Genomic DNA, 19,563 nt, shown 5'->3' on the forward strand with positions numbered 1-19,563 from the left:
GATATTTCTATTTCTAGGATCACTCCAGCTAATAAATAAGGAAGAAATGGTAGAATTGGAATATCACTACTTTGATCCAAGGGTATGGCTCATCAACGACTGGTACCATCATCAAGAAGATATAAGCAGACATTATGTGGGGCCAAATGGAAGAACACAACACTATCTATGAAGTAGTTGGGTGTGTTGGGGTGGGGGTGAGGTGCCCTGAACTGGACAGCAAGCCTCTAGATCCCATAGCCAACTTACCAATTTATAGAGAATACAGTAAACAAAGAATCATGTTGAATGACTCCACAGAAATGTGATCAGCAAAATCTTGACTCTGGAAACCCTACAAGCAGGGATTGGCAAACTATGCTAGATGCCTCTTTTTGTAAATATTTTTACAGAAACAGCCATATCCATTCATTTACCCACTGTCTATGGCTGCTTTTACACAGCACTGGCAGAGTTGAATAGCTGTAACATAGATCATATGGCCCACAACAGCTAAGACATTTTCTACCTAGTCCCATTAAAAAAAGCTTTGCCAACCACCCTTGCTCTACAGAATACACAACTCAATTTCTTCAACAAATAAAATAGTGAAGGGAAAACCTATACATCTTTTAAGAGACGTAATAAACATTTCAATCAACCACAGTGGGTACATCTTATTTGTATCTGGATTCAAACAAAACCTGTAAAAACAAAAAACAAAAACTATACACAATTGATCATTTCAGTACAAATTGTATATTTAGTGATACTAAAAATCAAATAAAACCATTCTTTTTTAGAGATACCTAATGAAATTTTTAAAGCAAAATATGATGTCCAGGATTCGTTTCAATAATGCAGAAAGGGAAAAGTGAATGGAGCTATAAATGAAACAAGACTGTCCATGAGCTGTAACAGCTAAAGTTGGGCGAGCTGTAACAGCTAAACCTAATGCCCATAGTAAGACAATATATTCACTAAGCATGTTCATTAGAACATGATGAAAGGTAGATACATTGACATATGTTGCTAGATGTTCCATTCTACGTTATTTAGAAGGAGAAAAAAGGCCATTTACTTAAAGAAAACTTCTCTGAAGATGTAACCTCCCTATCTTTTGATACAATAAGGCAATACTGCCCCCTGATGAGAAATAAATAACTGTTCTTTCATTATCAGAATAGAAGGGGAGCGAGGCCATCTCCAGGCCATAAAAATAAGGATGGCAAAAGGCATCCATTACTTAAGATACTTTACCTCCATCTGTTAAATTTTTATAATAAATATACAATTTATTATGTGAATGGGGACACTTAGATACGATTGGTGCCTTTACACGACTTACAACCTGCACAACTTCCGGAGCAGCCCTTAGTGGAAATTAACAAGCTTGCCGCTACGGACTATGAAGAGCTCAACTTTACCTTTTTGCAAATCAGTAATGTAAAAAATGTGAAAGTTAACTTTCCTCTCATAATCTTCATCACTCAGAAATGAACTTATTTTGTAGCCAGCACAGGGAACAAGTCTACAGACTTTCACAGTTCTAACATTTCCTTCCTGAATATTCTAAATTATCAGACACATTATCTCCCAGAAATGCAGTTTCTCCCCCCACTGCAATAAATGCAGAGAGCCAAGATACAACCTCACCATTTGTGGCTCACCATCATTTCAAAGGCAAGAGAGCTGCAGGAAAGAAGGCGTGCGTGACCAGAGGCAATCAGCTAAGCAGTGCATAAATATGAGCCCCACTACGTACTCTTCCAGCAAATATTAACTCAGGAAATAACAGACCTGATCACTATTTTTTCTAAATCTGGGAAGCAGAGGAAACTTCTCTACTTCAAAACATACTATTTAAAGAAGATACATGAACAAGGCTTCTTGAGTATATGGGGGGGGGGGGGAGAAACAAAGGATAAGTTAAAAAAGAAAACATTGTAGCAACTGAGCTATATAAATGTATTTATAGCCCCTGTAAACCATGCTCTAAAATGTACATTATATAAATCGTATATACCAAAAAAACACAACACGCAATAGAAGGGCACTCATTTTCTATACACACACACACACACACACACACACACGAGTAAATCTCTAGAACAGAATTTTTATCATTTTTACACTATGCCCATCCTAGGTGTGTTAAATTAGCAAAATCTTAAATAAAGCTTTGAAAAGGATATTAGTACTTTTCAATGATTTACTTCATAACGAAGTGACAGGAAAAAAAAAAAAAGGAGAATGTAGACTTCTCAAAAGCCTGGTAACCAGAGGTTGGTTTGGTTTTTTTCTTAATAGAAAGGATGGACTATTCTTATTTTTCTTCTGAAAATGGTAGGAATCTTGTTATAATATCTTCCGATTATCTTTGTGGCAACAGATATTTCAGCTGCCAATTTTAAGTATTTCATATGTACCACATAAATAATTCAGTATTAAGTTTAAGGCAGTTTTAAGAATTAGAGGATTTTGAAGTAAAAATAAGATTCCTTTTCCAAGCCCTTCCACCCACAATATCATATTCATAGGACTAAATATAAACTTACTTGGGCTGTTAGAAAGGTATCATCTTCACCTTCTTGAGCTTCAATTTCCTAAGTAAAAGGGTATACAATAGCTTTGCTTTACAAAATATCCGGGTAACATGAGAATGCTTTTATGCTCTACCCAATTATCACTTGCCTTGTGTTCTGCACAGTGTCTATGATACCGTGGGTACTAAATCAATGCTTAATAATGCAGACTATATTTTTTATGTCAACAACAAAGAGAATTAGAAAACTCTCTTGAGCCCTTCATTTATTACACTAGGTAGAATGGAAGTATTCTAAGTATGAACACTAACAGTACTGATTCCCTAATCCACTGGTTTTCTTAAGACACACTAACGTATTTCAAAGCAGGACAAATGGTCTCTTTCAATCAAAAAAAGTATTTTTTAAATTATATGTCTTCAAATTAAACTTTCCAAAGTAATTCCCCACCCTTGATAATAGCCAAAGAAACGCAAGTTAATCTTTCAGATCTACTAAAGTAGCAACAGATAAAAAGCTACCATCCAGTACTGCTGGCAAGATCAGAGTGAACTGATACACTCATCCATCCATAGTGGAGTAGAGAACAACTTCCTTCCCAAATCAAAGGAGTGGCTATTCCCCACATAGCAATCGTCTAGTAAATTACAGTATAACACACGCATTATGAAGTTATCATGGTATGTTATATGAAAACATTATATAGAACAAATAGCAACTAAAGGCATGATAACTACTATGTACAAATATATACAAATGTGGAAGATAAGCCAAAATTTAAAAGCTAGTAGGATTCCAGGTGATTTATAAATATATTCAAAAATACTATTTTCTGAAAATTCTGAGACTTCCACATTGAACTAGAAAAAATACTTATTATTTATTACTTAATTTATGTGTCACATTTTTAAAAAACTGTCTAAAGACCTGACTTTCGATGTCCTCTTTTTCTATGTCTTCTATTGCTTCTGCCTCTATTAATTCATGAGTTCTCTTGTTCTCTTCTGCAGAAAGTAACTCCTTGGAATGTACATTTTCTTCTTCATTGTCACCAAATTCTTCAGAGTCCTTTAGTTCGTCATTTCCATCTTGTTCATGTGCCTCTTGATTCTCCAATTCACAGTCCTTTTAATGGTAAGAAAATTTGGTACAACTAGAGGCAAAGTAGTGTAGGCTATCCACCAAACGTTTTTGGTAATTTACATGTCTACATGTTTTAAATTTTACGACATTTTGACGTGATTCACAAAGTCAAGGTTCAATCATTTGACCTTACATATTAACTGTGTCTTTAAAAATAGAGGGAGTCAAATCCCAAAGTCATTGAACCATGAGTCTAAGTTCCCAAATCTCTCACACTAAGATACGTACTAACTGGACTGCGACTAGAGATGCTCTCAAGTTCTAGTTATTTAATATATACCAAGTCACATCCCAGAAGCTGTCCTAGAAGATAAGGCTTCACAGAAATGACTTGATTTCTCCATGTGCCATAGTTTGATTTAACTTGAAAGACTCTGCAAGTCTTACATATTATAACAAAGTTTATTTCTAAGTAATAATAAGGCACCCCAACTGTTACGTTCTGTTCTTGAAAAAACGCAAACAATTAAATACATTTGTTTTGAAATCTATCACTCTGCCACAGTCCCAGTTAAGCAGGGGAACACAGGTTGGGACTATCTCAGTGAAGGAATTCTGTTTGCCCTTCAAAGTTTATGGATACACAGTACTTCAGTAGAAACAAAGAAAAGCAGCAATCTGGTTAGTTTCCCCTTTAACTGCAAAAAAAAAAAAAGGGGTTGAAAACAATGAACAAGAGACTCTTCCCCTTTCCCTATTCTTTTGGTAAATATAACAGATATAAGAAAAGGTTTCTGGGTTAAAAGGGGAAAAGGGCAGGGGCATGACTATTAATCATTCCGAGCTGAACTGCAGTGAGGAAATAGAAATTTCTGGGGAGGTGGGCAAAGAAAAGGAATAGGATTGTACTGGAATGTGGAGTGCTTGGGAGCAGGGCGTCTCTGGGACAGGAGGTCTAACCAACCTCACCACATATGAATAAAGGAACAGTGAAGGTTGAAAACGGAGTAGGGGACTGTGTAACAGTAGTAAATAGAAAAGAAAGAAAGAAAGAAAGAAAGAAAGAAAGAAAGAAAGAAAGAAAGAAAGAAAGAAAGAAAGAAAGAAAGAAAGAAAGGAAGAAAAGAAAGAGAAAGAAAAGAAGAAAGGAAGGAAGGAAGGAAGGAAGGAAGGAAGGAAGAAAGAAAGAAAGAAAGAAAGAAAGAAAGAAAGAAAGAAAGAAAGAAAGAAAGAAAAAGAAAGAAAGAAAAAGAAAGAAAGAAAGAAAAAAAAAAAAGAAAGAAAGCAACCAAGGGAAATCACTGAGGGAACTTTATCTACTCTGAGGTGCCAACTCTGACCATTCTCCTCACCTATAAATGAAAGTAATTACTATACTATTCACATCTAGGCAATAGGTGATATTTACTCACCACTACTGTATAAATTCCAAAATTACCAATTCTGAGAGATAAGTATATTCACTTAATTTCTATCAAGTACACCACATATGCCAGTACTTCCAAAGTGAAAAAGGAAGTAGAAAGAAGAAACTGAAGATTTACTTAAATCGGATTTTTTTTAAAAAGTCTTTTGTTCGTCTAGACATTATGACCAGGTTCATTTAATACTAACACAAAGGTACCCTTTGCAGCACATATAAGAGACAATACTAGTATGCTAAATAGAAGCATGTATCTCCTCCTAACATTTCAAATGAATGTCAGATCTTTATGAACTGAAGAACTAAAAGTTAGACATTTGAAGATTAAAATTTTTTTTTTACTAAGTCACAATGTTTTTCCAGCTTATGGATAATTTTTGCTTAATCATACACTCACTAGTGAAGACACCTGGAGAAAATAAGAGCAAAGGAACAAACCTAAAGGGAGATACATCACAAGGATAACAGAATACAGAGCCTGGAGAGTTCCGAAAGGCTCAAACAAAAGCTGATTGCAGGAATACAATCATCAATTTTAATGGTCCCCTAGACAAGTATTTCCTAAAATTATCTGATTTCAAGGGTAAATCGTCAACCACAACGTTTCTTTCTCTCTGTGCGTATGTACCCTCAGAGTACAAGGTGCAAAGTGTGGGACGTGTGGTACGCTCTGTGCTCTGTGTGTGCGTGTAACGTGGGGAGAGTAGAGACTTAAGCAGCAGGAGAGATGGCCGGGTGGATGGACATGAGCTGACTTCACAGTCGAGCACACAGACAGCCAGAGATGTGATGACCATATGGACTAACTGTACACAGAAAACGGAATATATGGGGTATAAATGTACATAATTTAGGAGGAACTGTGCTGGTTAAATAATTCCTGCAAATGCCACGCTACTTAAGACGTAATGATCAGCAAGCAAGTAGCAGATCAATCAGTAAAAAAACCAAAAACCAAAAATCCTGTGATTAAAAATAACTTCTAGAACTGCCACAACTGCAGTTAAAACTGTACACATTATTTTTCTGGCTGGTCAGCTCCGAAATACATTCATTTTTAGCCAAAAAAGACCTGGCTTAAATTTATCTTTAAAGGGCAAAACAAATTTCTTAATTTGTTCTTTAGTAAGTAGCAACACATCAGCAATCTTCTCGCTCCATTTTAAGGACTATATTAATCTAAGTTCTGTATATTTTATACAAAAGCTAAATGCAATGGGCAGATGAAGAATAAACTATCAGTACCCTCACTGCGGTACCTCGTCCAGGAACTAACATATCATTTATCTTATAGCTGTTCCTCTGGCCCCTACGGTCTGATTTCTACTTCAAGGCCTGGACAAATGTTATTTTTTGCTCTATGTCTCATTTAACTAAAGACAAAGTCATTTATTGTATTTCTCAACTATGATGAGATTGACAATACCACAGTAAGTCTCTATCTTAATTTTACCTCTACACTTTAGTATCTATTTTCAAGTAAAATGCATGAATTCATCATGCAAAATAAACGTCTTAACCTGAGTAATTAACACTTTACCTTGACAAAAGCATCATCTTCCACAGAAGCATCTCCACTCAACTCATCTGCTTCCTGTTTTTTACCTGCGAAAGAAGGAAAATGGGCTAACAACCAGTATTTTATTACTTTAAGAGTAAAAAACATTCAGAAGAGTTTACCCCACGGCATCGATCACTCTCTACTCCCAAATCATCTGACAAAACTAATACGAACTGCTTGTAAATCACCTGCTCATAGCTGTCCCAAACAAAAAAGCTTTATTAAGAACATCATGCTGCTTCACTAAAATAAACTGCACAAATATCCTAATAGGAACCCATCATCTTAACTGATCTGACATCTCTAATACATTTTTCTTTATGCCACTCAAATTCTCTTATCTTCAATTCTCCCAGAAGTAGCAGCACCTTTCAATGGTATTCTATCACCAGACGTCCGAGAGCTAAGTTCAAGACTCATGTCCCCCACAAAGCCGTCCCTAAGTGCTACTCTTCAACAAGCTTTCTCTGAAATAAAATTCTCAAGCTTTAATCTACACCTTACAGTCCATCAGGTGATTATATACTGGCTTGTCCCCTCAAATACATCTTGCTTCCCCATTTAGAAAATTCCTTAAGTACAAATGACTGCTTTTATGCTTCTTTTGTATTATTCCAAAGGCCTAAATATAAATGGCACTGGGCACTTAACAAAATGACTGATTTAACTGATTTAAGGCAAGGAGAAATTACTTCAGACTGAAAACTATTAATAGCCTTCAGATAGACTACAGGCCTCCCCCGCCCAACTCGCATCCTCAAACTTTACAAATCAGTGGTCGGGACTTTTAAAATGCTTTCCACGGTTAAAGAAATATATATTTTCCACAGAGCCATTGCTAAAAGTTTATGTTTTCAGGCTACTTCACAAAAACCTACTGAATAAACTATGAATCAGAAATGCTGTAAAAAACACAGCTGCTGAGACTTTACTATTTAGTTCTTTTTAATTCTTTTATTTTTGAAAAGTGAATGGATGTTCTTTCCTGAGTTCTTTGTCTAAAACAGGGACTGCCATGTACCTATCTCAAGCTTTCGTGACTCTCACGATTGACAGTTTAGGTTTAAGATGGCTGTAAAAAAAAAAAAAAAAAATCAGTGTATCTCCCTTTCCCTAGTCTCAACAGCCTCTATCTTACATGTATTCCCAATTTGAAACTCTTTCCTTGAAGGAGTGATAAAAAACAAGATTCTGATCCTTCCAGGTATGTGAAAAACAAGATCCAGACTAAGAGTAGAGATTTTTTTTAACCCACTGAGGTAAAAGAGGGTTGGAGAGAGGGCCTGTCCCTGTCTCTTAAGGGCTTTTGTCAATCAAAAAAGAAAGTGTGGATCTTGGGTGGCATTCGTTTCCTATTTAGAATATTGGTGTGTGTATTTTAGGAAAAACAGAAAGTTACTACAAGGACAATTAACAAAGTCTGCTGGTCAGAAAGCGTTAATTACTACATTAAAAAACAAGTGAAGATGTTCCTTCCCTGAAAACAGTATCAGATAACTCACTAAATTCTTCCATCACATTTAAAGGAAGTTCCATGGTATAAAACATTACAGATGCTTCTTTTTGGGAGAAATAAGCTTTTTAAAAATGTAAGACCCAAAACACACCAAGTAATCTACAGAGTAGAGTTTTGGGGGGAACTCCTTCAGAACATTTGCAAACAGTATTTACTCCTTACAATTGTAAACTTGCTTTACAATTCGCAAGCACTTAAAAAAAAAAAAGTTCAATTGATTTTCCCAAGCACCCAATAGTACTTGGGGCAGGTAATCACAATCTCAGGAAAGAGAAAATGAGCCTGAGAGGTTAAGTAGCTTGCCCAAAGCTAGTAAATGGCATTGTCAGAACTGGAAGCCAAGGCTTCTCATTTCCAGTCTGAAGTTCTTTCCACTACATCCTACTATGACCTACTTAAAAGACACTACCCTAGTAAGGCGTGGTTCATTAACTCAGTTTAAAGATATTATCTTTGAAATGGCAGCCTTCAACAAAATGACAAACTACATATACTTGGCATACTCTGTGGTGAATTTCACTTGCTTTCGTTTCCTTAAAGGAAAACCAAATTGCACCACGGCCACAAGAACAACACTGGCAGTCACTATCACTGCTTAAGTGGCCTCCATGGTCCAGGCACTATTATAAATGTTTTATATACAGTAAAGTATTTATTTAGTTTATCCTCCTAACTACTCTGAAACTTATTATCCCCATTCTACAAAAAGGAAACTGTTGCTCAAAAGTTAATCAGATTACAAAGCTAGTGAAGGCAGTGCTTCATTTTTTTTAAAGTTATTTATTTATTTATTTATTTATTTATTTATTTATTTATTTATTTATTTGTCAGAGCAAAAAAGCAGCGAGCGCGCGCACCAGCAGGGGGAGTGGCAAGCAGAGGGAGCAGGCTTCCCTCTGGGCAAGGAGCCCAATTCGGGACTAGGACCCTGGGATCACGACCTGAGCTGAAGGCAGACACTTAACAGACTAAGCCACCCAGGTGTCCTGGCAGTGTTTCAATTTAAACCCAGGCCTATTCCCCGCTCTCAAACCCCACAAAGCCATTAGATCTGTGAGTGGCTACAATGTGCCAGTTGTTAACTGGCTATCTCTTTTAATGTAAACAGAGGCTCTAAAAGTCACACCTATAAAATGTTGAAACGTAAGCCTTCAAGATTATGCAACCTGCCCCATGACAAACAGGCCACAAGAGGCAGAAGAGAGAAAAAGGCCCAACTTTGCTATGCCTTACTGTTTTGAACAGCCGTACCACACGAAAGCACTGGACATTTAATGTATCAGCTTGTAAACATAAAAACCATGAGGACAAGATTTTCAAACACACAGTGATGAAACTAGTATTAAGTTGATAGGTACATAGTGTTTAGGAAAACTGAAATTTCACCCTCTTCGGAAACTGATTCTTAAATTTTGAGACAGTATAAGAAAATTCTGGTTGGTGTCTCAGGAATGAGCTGACACCATTTTGTATTCTGTCTATTTAGAATGAAGTCATGAACAATCTTTATAAAGATGTCTTTGATCATTCCAAAAACAAACAAACAAAAAACCCCTGAAATTTTACACTCTAGCTTTTGATTGTTTTCATAATTTATAACTTTGGGCTTACTTTACACATGTTGAATCACAAACTATATTGTAATTTCTTCCCTATGAAAAAAGTATCATCCTTCCTCCACACAAAATACAACCCGCATTTTAAAAAGCTCCGACGATCATCATCTAGCCCAGAGCCTAGTACAACGTCACATAACGAGCAGATAGATTTCCTGACTGATAATGGAGTTAAGGCCCTCCGTTGGATAGAACAAGGTCTGGGTTTCTCTTCAGCCCTCACCGGGACAAGAAGAGGTGACATGACAAACCAGGAGCACGTGCAGCCCCATCTCTCAGTAAAGACTGTAAACTCCCAACTTCAACGATGCTAGAGTACCTGGATGGATTCCTCCTAACTTACATGCCACAGATGAGAAATAAAAGAAAAACCAAATCCCCCTTCAACTCCAACAAGCAACACCACCTTTGGCTCTTTTTTGTACAGTCAGTACCCATTTCTATTTCCAGCTCCCATTTTGTGCTATCAAAACTCCTACAGCAAATTAATCAACTAATCTTCAGTCCTTCAAGGACTCAGGCACATGCCACAGAAGTGTGAGTTGGTGCAAAGGAAAGTGGTACAACCAGGATGAGGGTGCTAACTTAAAGTTTAATGTAACTGAAGCCTAACTTTTTTTTTTTAATTTTATTTTTAAGCAACATCTACACCCGACGTGGGGCTCAAACTCACAACGTTGAGCTCAAGAGTCGCATGTTCTGACTGAACCAGCCAGTCGCCCCTGAAGCCTAACTTTAATGCTTTGAGAAACAGAACTAGAAAATAAACTGAGCAGTAAAGATAGTCTGAATAACAAAATACAAATGGAAGCAAAATTAACATCACATTTTAAACTATCACAGTAGTAACACATGGCTATTTTTGAAATTACATAACTTCACATAAAAACACTGCAATATTCTTTGTGTGATTTTAGGGTCTAAAGTAAAATGGCAAAGCAAAAATGTATACACCAAAGGAAGCTGACGCTAGAAACACTTATTTATGCAACATAAATGTGTACAGGTCCACAAGTATTTAATTTTTAGAATTAAGAATAATTCAGAATTTTCATATTTTAGAAAAGTATGACGGTATATACACCATTTATTAATCTAAATTTCTCAGTGGCTTCTGGAACAGGGTCTCTCAATCAATCATAGAAATATATGTGCAATGAAACATGCATATTCACGCCAAATGAGATAAATCAAGACTATAAACAAATCACGACCATAAATAGCTTCACTTTTGCCAATAAACTTAAGAAAAAACTTTCAATTTTCAGAACTTTTGTATTTCAGAATTATGAATAACGGATTCTAGGTCATATATTGGTTTTCTCCTCCAAAGGCAAAATAGTCCTTGTAAGGATTTGCAATTTCACTTCTCAAGTTCAGAAACACGTCCAAAACAAAAAAAAAAACAAAAAACAAAACAAAAAACTCCACTCAATAAGAAGACTTAAAGTAATTTTGCCCAAAAACTTTGTGACTTGAGTAACTCCTCCCCAGAAACATTTACAAAGCTATAAAATGTAGAAAATGTTAAGTCATAAAATTGCTGTTTGAGAAGGGGGGGAAGATTCAGAATATAAGCCTAACTGAACATGAATGTTTCCAGCTACAACCTCTCCCCAGTCGCGTGCAATATCTTAAAATAATCACACTATGCTCTGCGTTGTCTGCATACAACTGCATGCAATGTTTCAGCGTCTCTTCTATTAAATTGATGTTTTACTAATGAAATCTTTCTAAATGACCTTGTATGTTGTCTTAAACATCGCAGTCGTCCAATAGATCATTTAATTATAGTTTTTAAAATCTACGGCAGAGAATTCACACTCATAATAAATCCAGAAAATACCAAAAGCATGTTTTTAAAAATCTGTTAACTTTGTCACCTAAAGATAATCAAACTCAACAAAGACACACACACACACAAAATACATTCACACGTGTACACACAAGATTTTAATTTAAAAGGCAGTAAAAACGTAACTCAGTTTTTAATGGGTTATTTTTCGATCCCATCAATAGAAAGAAAATACTAGCAGCTGACCCTAAGCCTCATGGTCAGAATCAAATAAGCAATGTGAAGGTTTTTTGGAAAATGTAAAGTATATGAAACAATTTGCAAACTGACAGGCAGAAAGAAAGGAACGAAAATGATGCCAAGCTTCAAGCTCTAGTCTAGAGCAGTCAGTGGTTCTTAACTCTACCTGCGTGAGAATCACCTGGGGAACTGTTAGAAAATAATGAAGCCTGTGCCCCCAACAGAGCAGCCAAAACCAAACCTCTGGGGAGGCAGGAGTCTGGTACCTGTATTTTTAAGAACTCAAATGACTCTACCATAGAGAACCACTAGGACAACTGAGCATAAGTAACTAAGAGGCTAGAATGAAAAGAAAGTACGAGGAAGATTATTGTTTTCAGCTTCTCCAGACTAGATAAGATTTCAATTCTATTTGCCTTTAACAAAACACCATGTATGATGTGAACCTATTTTAGCTGTTGAAAGGGAAAAAAAAATCCTTAAACATAAATCTGAGTATGTGCACATGTACATACACAACTTAAATCAACAAATAACACATGTGATAGATTCAGGGTGGTGGAATTATGGGCAATTTTCATCTTAGTGCCTTTCTGGATTACCAATTTCTTTAATTAACATATTTCTCTTTTACAATCTGGAAAACAATATTATAAAGCTATAATGCAAACTACTATTCCAGGTACCAGATCTGCCATGTAAGACTAATTCAGGAGGTGGAGTTCAGGATGTGAGTAGTTAACTCCTCGAGGCCCTTTTATATGACATGTATGTGAGAACTAAAGCATAGTTGATTAATTAAGCAGTAAATTCCACCCCTATACCCTAAACCATTGTTCAACCTCTTCATTAAAGTCATTTCTGATGCCACCAACTAATAACATTTCTTTTCCCCCTAATTCCTGGACAATTTGTACCTTTTTTTACATGAGTTCGTCAAAGACGAGATAGTCAGAAGCCCTCTGCTCCTAATTCAGAATGCCTAGAAGAGGACTAACTTGGGAGAAGCGCACTGTCTTAAAGTAGTAGAAAATTTTCCCTACCTTGACACACACCACATTTGACACAATAAAACAGCTGAACAAGCACATGAGTGCTTTGATGATAAATATACTCCACCATATAAACTGCAGAAAACAAGCTGCAGGTTTTAATGGCAGAGGTGAAAGGTTTGATTTGGTGATGTGAAACTGAGGCTGGACAATATTCCAGCAAAAGTTACGAGGATTTCTAACACAGCAACAAAGTGGTAAAGAATAAAACAATGTTGCAATGATCCACATGTTCTGTGCTCTAAGAGTAAGGATGCTTTACACCATCACTGCCTAAGGAAGTGCTACTAGAGCCACTGAGAAAGGTAACTCTGAAGATAACAGACTATTAAATCTCTGATATACGTGCTTCCAACAAAGAAACAGGCAATTAAAATAAGCCCCAAAAGAGGTATTTTTAAAAGCAGTTCAGAGAGCCATCATATGGCCCTCAGTATTCATTCAACAAATATTTTCTGAGTACCTATTACATGCCTAGCAGTGTGCTAGGCATTACTGAGATTAATGTGAACCAAAGACTATGTCCTTCCCCTCACAAAGTTTCTAGCCCAGTGGGTATCCAAAAATATCTATGACAATTCTGTCCCCAAAGCCCTTCTCAATGCCACAGTTCCGATTAGTTTCCTTAACACTCAAATAGACTGCCGTTAAAAAAAAAAAAAAAAGCAAGACTTAAAGTACACTAAAATGACGTATTATGTTAAATGCATTTTATGTGGTTTACTATATCCTTATCAGACACAAATTTTAGAAAGCTTTATACAGTAAACATGTAATTAATTACACTGTCTGAGATATTTTCCACATAAAATTAGGCATTAGATGTTTGGATAAACCTACAACCCCAAATTATACTTGTTTCTACAGGAGGAAAAAAATCAGATTTCACGTAGTGGTTTGAACCTTTACTGAGCTTGCACGTATTGCACATTTCGACTTCAGTAAGTACTGCATTATATGTCATTCCGAATACTACACGGATTAACCACATAAAATAACTTTTGCTGAAGTTTACAGGTGACTCTAAAGGTCGAAAATCAAAAGAATATGATATGCCATCATCAGGTAAAGCAAAAGAAACTTTAAATCTATAATCTCTAAAACAAGTTAATGAGGACTTAGCTCTACCTGTTTAACTGCTTTCTTAACACACACCCAAATAATATGACAGTAAATCTCCCTGGTAAAGCTTTCTTCTGTGTTACTTATTAAAAAGTTCATAGCAAAGAAAGTTGTAAAAAAAAACTCAGAAGGGACAACCAATATAAGCTACAAACTTATTAACCGTTTCGCCATATTAACCACATGCAAACATTTTATAAACAATATTAGAACCAACTATAACACTACCGACATTTATTACAAGCACAAACTTGTTTTTAAAATATTCTAAAATAGAGTTAAGAATACAGATCCCTTTTCCCCTAAACTAAACAGAAATATTTTAACATAAATTTTTTAAAGAAATAGTGACCCTGCATTTATAAGAGAATAAGCTTAATATTTCACCTAAGTAAATTATTCCAGACCCATTAAGCTTCTCTTGCTTTCTTAACATCATTTAACTTTTACTTGATACCTTAGGATTATCATAGGAATTATTTATTTTCCCGACAAGTTGCTGTATCTCGCTGATGTTTACATGACTACCTCTAAGTAATCCCTGTCTTCCTTTTCTAATAATTTGTCCTAAAGAATATTTATACTGGTTGAGCACCTATGAGCTTTACAGTTCCTTCCCTAGACATCTATTTTAGTTGAACAGAAAGCAGTTTTCTTCTGACTCCTGACCATATATAATCATTAAATTTCAGAACTAAAAGAGTCCTACAGATGATCTAGTAAAAATTCCAATTTTACAAAAAAAGGAAACAGACCACTGAAGGAAAGGTGTTATGATCAAGATGAAGTTATTTTCAAGGTAGATACTGTTGAGTAAAGTAAGATTTAGAATGTAGTAATTGAGCAATTAGACTGAAAAACTGACATCACATTAAAATATTTCTTGAATCTTTGATTTTAAAACTTATTGCTATTTTTAAGTGACCACATTCAAATTTGATTTTTACACTTGTTTTTATTATTTTTATTTTTTAGCATTATTTTTAAACTTAATTTAAAATAATCTTACTTATAAGCATCTTTAATTGCACATTAATTCAAACCAGGTTCTTAGTTTGGGATTTACATTATGTTCTTTGAACTCACAGAATTTTCAGAACAATGATAAATGGAATTAAGGAGACAAGAGCTATTTATCGTGCATACCCTAGAATGAGTCTCATGAAGTACTCAGCAGTAGTCTGCTACCGACAAATAATTGAATGTTACAACTGCTAACTAAAGACAAGACCTTAATATCAGTGTTATGGAAAAATTAAAGTTCAAGTATCCTAATAATCCAAACTTATATTTGTATTTATATATATACACACACACACACACACACACAGTACATAAAGAAAAAAACTTCAAATTTTGTATTGCTAAAATTATTTCTAAGGGTAAGATGAATGAAGTTCCTAATAACTGAAAAAGAGATACACAGAGAAATTAAAAATAGGTGAGAATGAACGTTATCAGATGAGGTTTACTTTCAATGCTAAAATCGATAATCAGCTTGAATAATCTGGAACTATGATTAATACATAGCATCTGTTAAACTATCACAACGTGCTAAATAAATGACATGAATCAAAATCACTACAAGAAATATGGTTAATTCCTGATATACTTATTTCCAAAATTTCTATGCTTCATTTTGAAATAGCCTCTGGTTTGTCAGCATAGACTTCTCAGCACAAGCTTCTCTCAACACAGGGAAATGTATCTCTCAAAGTGATACACTGAGTCAGAGTTACATTAAAAGCCACAGATCTTCAAGATAACTTTGTTATTCCTCTAAATTCCATTTCCACTGCTGTCATTCCCATCCCACCCAGGAAATACTCCTTAGCCCTGTTCAATTTCCTCTGGCACAAAAGGGAGACTCTTGCAAACCTATGAAGGCTCAAATAGCGAGATGGCATCAAGATCTGCCTGGTCCTAATACCTACAGATTGCTTAAACTCAAATGTTAATATTCCGGCCTTTTCAGGATTAATCCATTCAATCATTTTACCCTAGTTACAATCAATCTGGTGCACAGCAGACAGAGCAGTATTTGGATACTTAAAGCAGTAAGGAAAGTTAGATTTTTAAAAATTCTGCAGCTGTCCATGACACACTCTACATGGATCCAGATACCCACATCATGTCCACCCTCTGCCACTATCCTTATGGGAGAGTGGGAGATATGTATTCATTATTCAAGTCAGACTTCAATTACCAGAACATTTTTAAAAAATCTAAGCCCCACTTACATTGTCAAAATGTTAATTTGAAACCACTTTTCCCTATTCACTAAATCACCATACCCTGGAAATATATTCTGGCCTAGTTTAGAAGTTATAAAATTAAAATCTTTAACATATCCCTAAAATTTTTTTAAAGCTAATTAATCATGGATTTTCCCTACCTTGTTAGTATGATTGGTGAGGCCTTTTTGAATTTCACTGAAAATTAGAATGTATAATAGTATAAATGGAAATTAAGTTCACCAAGTCAAACAAAATACTAAACATAAAAGTTATAAAACTTCAATATACTAGAAAAAACAGCAGGAGCCAAGGTGAAAGATTTGGAAGGAATTCCATCAATACTCTGCCAATTGTGGGGCAAGGTAGACATGTATTAAACTGTATTTTATTCTTCAGGTCTTCACACTATGAAGGAAGAAATATTATGAAACTGGACTTTGTGATTTTTTGGAAGCAATAAAGAACTGGTCTCTTTCAGGTCAGCGTCAGCCAAATCTTAAGGGCTACAAGTTACCCAGAGCCTGGCAACAGTAACTTTTCTTCCTTGACCCAAGAAGGCAGAGTGCCAGAGGGAAATAGCAAAGAGTAGCACTATATAAACAGGGCAAGTGGCACAAGAGCAGAGGCAAGTTATATAACCAAAATATATTTTAAAATATGTTCATAACTCGTAACAACCTTTGCCTTTGGTTGGTTTCTTGTTTGGAGTATCAGTTGAAACAGTTAATTCAATATTATCTGGATCGCCTCCTTCCTCTTCAATAGCCTACATTAGAAAGAGAAGTTAATATGCTACACAATCTATCTAAACTTATTTTATAAAAACGAAAAAAAATTAGCAAACCTCAAGCCTCAAGACATTAGAATTGCCAGTCATTTCATAAACCGACTTCAAAAAGAGCAATTAAACTACACGAGTGAGAGAAACTTTCACGGGGAAATCTCATTAGGTATCAAAATCACAGGGCGTTTTAAATTCTACCGAGTCGAGATAATTAAATATCACATATTATCATACTGAACAAAAGTCTAAATATTCTCAATTGCAGAAAAGTTGCTAGCTATGAAAGTAAATGACTAAAAAGAGCTTTCCTAATTTCGAGAATGCAAACTTATTTCTCCTCCACTACAATTCCAACGCTCACTCAAATAAACCAGAAAGATAATCAGGGATGAAAAAGCAGATTACTGCTCTGATGCAAAAACTGAAAACCCAGCGGAAAACAAACCCTCTCTCTTACCCACCCCTCAACGCCCACTACCAATTCCCCCCCAAGATGGGAAGGAAACGGTTGGGCACAATTAAACGGTAACTTCGCAGAAGTCACCAAAGTAACCAGTCCCTCCGAGGCCAAGAAATGCACGCGCTCACCACCGCTAAAGACAGGGGACCGAGCGCCTCCCGGGTCTCCACGATCGCCCTTGGGAGGCCGCGCCGGCGGTCGGCAGCCCTCGCAGCCGGGCGGGGACGTCCCGGGGGAGGCAGGGGCGCGCTCGGCTGCGACGGCCGGTCCCGGGCGGCTCGCGGGCCCCTCGCAGGCCCAGCCAGGCTCGCGGGGGCGGGGGCGCCGCGGGAGGGTCCTCACTCTCCTCGCGCGCGCGGGCGCCGCCCGGGGCCTCTCCACCGCGTAGCCCCGCGGGCCCCGGCGGCTGCGGGCGGCCAGGGGCTGCGGCGGAAGTGGGGGCTCCGAGGTGCGGCCTAAGCTCCCCTTCCCGGACCTCCCCGGGCCTCACCTGCTTGAGTCGGGAAACGAGCACAGTCTTCACTCCGGTGATGTCTAAGTTCCGCCGCTTCAGCTCGGACTTGAGATCGATGACCCGCAGATCAGTGATCTTTTTACCTTCCGTCTGACCCGAGGCGGCCAAGGCTGCCACAGCACCGGTAGCGGCAGCCATTTTAGAAGAGCAGCGCGCTGCCGAGGCAGCGAGTGGGCTGCAGGGCGGCGGCAGCAGCGCCAACTTCGACCCAGGCCTCGGCGGCCGGCGGCGCCGCGCAGCGCTGCGCACAATGAGCCGCTGGCCCCGCCCCCTGTCCGCCACCCCAGCGCAACCTGCAGCCGCAGCCAGCACCCGGATGACGGGCGCGCGTGCGCACTGGCTCGGGGGACGGCGCCCGGCGCGCTCCGTGGAGCCGGCCGCGGCCACCTGGGCGGCGCGACCCCTTGCGTGGGCTGGGAGGTCAGGCACGTCCAACCGCACCAACGTCCGCTGCGCCGCCGTTCTCCCGCCGCTTCGTTAGCCATTTTCTGGCAGCGTGGAGTCTTGAGCAACAACAGTGTCAGGCACTTCGCGGCGTAGATAGTTCGTGTATTACTCAACACAAACCAAGGGGCGTGTGCGCGCCCTGAACCTCTTCCAGGGAGCTACTTTATCAGTCCTGCTGAATAATCGAAAAAAATGTGGCCAGTGTGCACTAACGAACCAGGTTCCCTGAGTTCCAATCAAAAGGCCAGAAAGAAACCGTAGGGCAGTTTTAGAAAATAAAATAAAGGGCTCTAAGGGCTATAAGAATATTAAGGGGCTGGCCGGGTGACATGTCCCACTAGCTGGCTCAGGGGAAAACATGTCTTCAGCCCAAGCAGGCTTAGTTTATCCCAGGGCTGTCCCCGCTCGCTGGAAAAACAGGACAACTTCACCTCTGCGTTGGCCTCAGTTTGCCAACCCCTCCGGTGGACCCGAGGGCGCTACACGAATTTGATCGCTGAACGAGGAAGTTTTTAAGTACTTGTTACCATTCTCATACACTGTGTTCACTGTCTTAACCCCGCAAAATCTGGGATCCCAAGAACAATCACCATCTTCTTAGGAAGGACCGGCCTGTACAAGTGAGTACCTATTCGTAACTTTAGTCAGCATTATTAATAAAGCGTAAGCATTTATGGAATAAAACTATTCTATAAATTCCATACACCGATTATGACGCACAATTAATTATACTGTCATTTTCTGGTTTTAAAATTTAAATTGATGAGTTCTGTCTCCCTTTATGTCGTTTTTTCTGATTGACTAATTAGACCAAAAGAAGAAAAACTGGACATAATGAAATAATACTTGACGTTCGGGTAGTTCTTTACAGTTTATAATGCGCTTTGACACGCAATAACCCTCTTAATCCTTCTGAACTCTGTGGGGGTAAATCTGTGCGAGGCTTAGAGAGATTAAATGGCTTGTGCATGTTCACATAGCTGGTATGTGGTGGAACCGGTGCTCAAATCCAGGTCTCCTGATTCCAAGTCCAGCTCTGTCTCTACTACAACTTGATTTCACGGTCATAGAATTTTAGAATTCAAAGGATCTTTAGAAATCTGGCACAATCTCTCGCTCTCAATCGATAAAGATTTTTAGAAATTTACCTGGTGACCCACAACTAATTATTGGCCGAACTGACACTGA

At 37.8% G+C, this 19,563-nt stretch overlaps 2 protein-coding genes across 4 annotated transcripts in view; one reads left to right on the forward strand and one right to left on the reverse strand.

The window, feature by feature from the left end:
* SLTM (SAFB like transcription modulator) overlaps positions 1 to 18,175 on the reverse strand; it is a 44,282-nt gene extending 26,107 nt beyond the window's left edge. For 2 of the 3 annotated variants that reach the window (XM_045786237.2, XM_045786147.2), the window contains exons 1-5: positions 17,905 to 18,174; positions 16,849 to 16,936; positions 6,572 to 6,636; positions 3,453 to 3,650; positions 2,538 to 2,585 (exon numbers count right to left, since the gene is read on the reverse strand). In XM_045786237.2, the coding sequence (XP_045642193.2) occupies positions 2,538 to 2,585; positions 3,453 to 3,650; positions 6,572 to 6,636; positions 16,849 to 16,936; positions 17,905 to 18,066 (561 nt within the window). In that variant the 5' untranslated portion in view covers positions 18,067 to 18,174. Of the gene's footprint in view, positions 1 to 2,537; positions 2,586 to 3,452; positions 3,651 to 6,571; positions 6,637 to 16,848; positions 16,937 to 17,904 lie in introns of all 3 variants that reach the window. The other variant, XM_045786309.2, reaches the window with a different exon arrangement.
* Positions 18,176 to 18,447: 272 nt separating this feature from the next.
* Positions 18,448 to 19,563, forward strand: part of RNF111 (ring finger protein 111) — a 113,280-nt gene continuing 112,164 nt past the window's right edge. The window contains exon 1 of the mRNA XM_045785649.2: positions 18,448 to 18,995. The gene's annotated coding sequence lies outside the window, so the exon portion shown is untranslated. The remainder of the gene's footprint in view (positions 18,996 to 19,563) is intronic.

The sequence above is a fragment of the Ursus americanus genome, chromosome 36, assembly GCF_024610735.1.
Source record: "Ursus americanus isolate L20-20 chromosome 36, mUrsAme1.1.p, whole genome shotgun sequence".
NCBI classification, from domain to species: Eukaryota; Metazoa; Chordata; class Mammalia; order Carnivora; family Ursidae; genus Ursus; species Ursus americanus.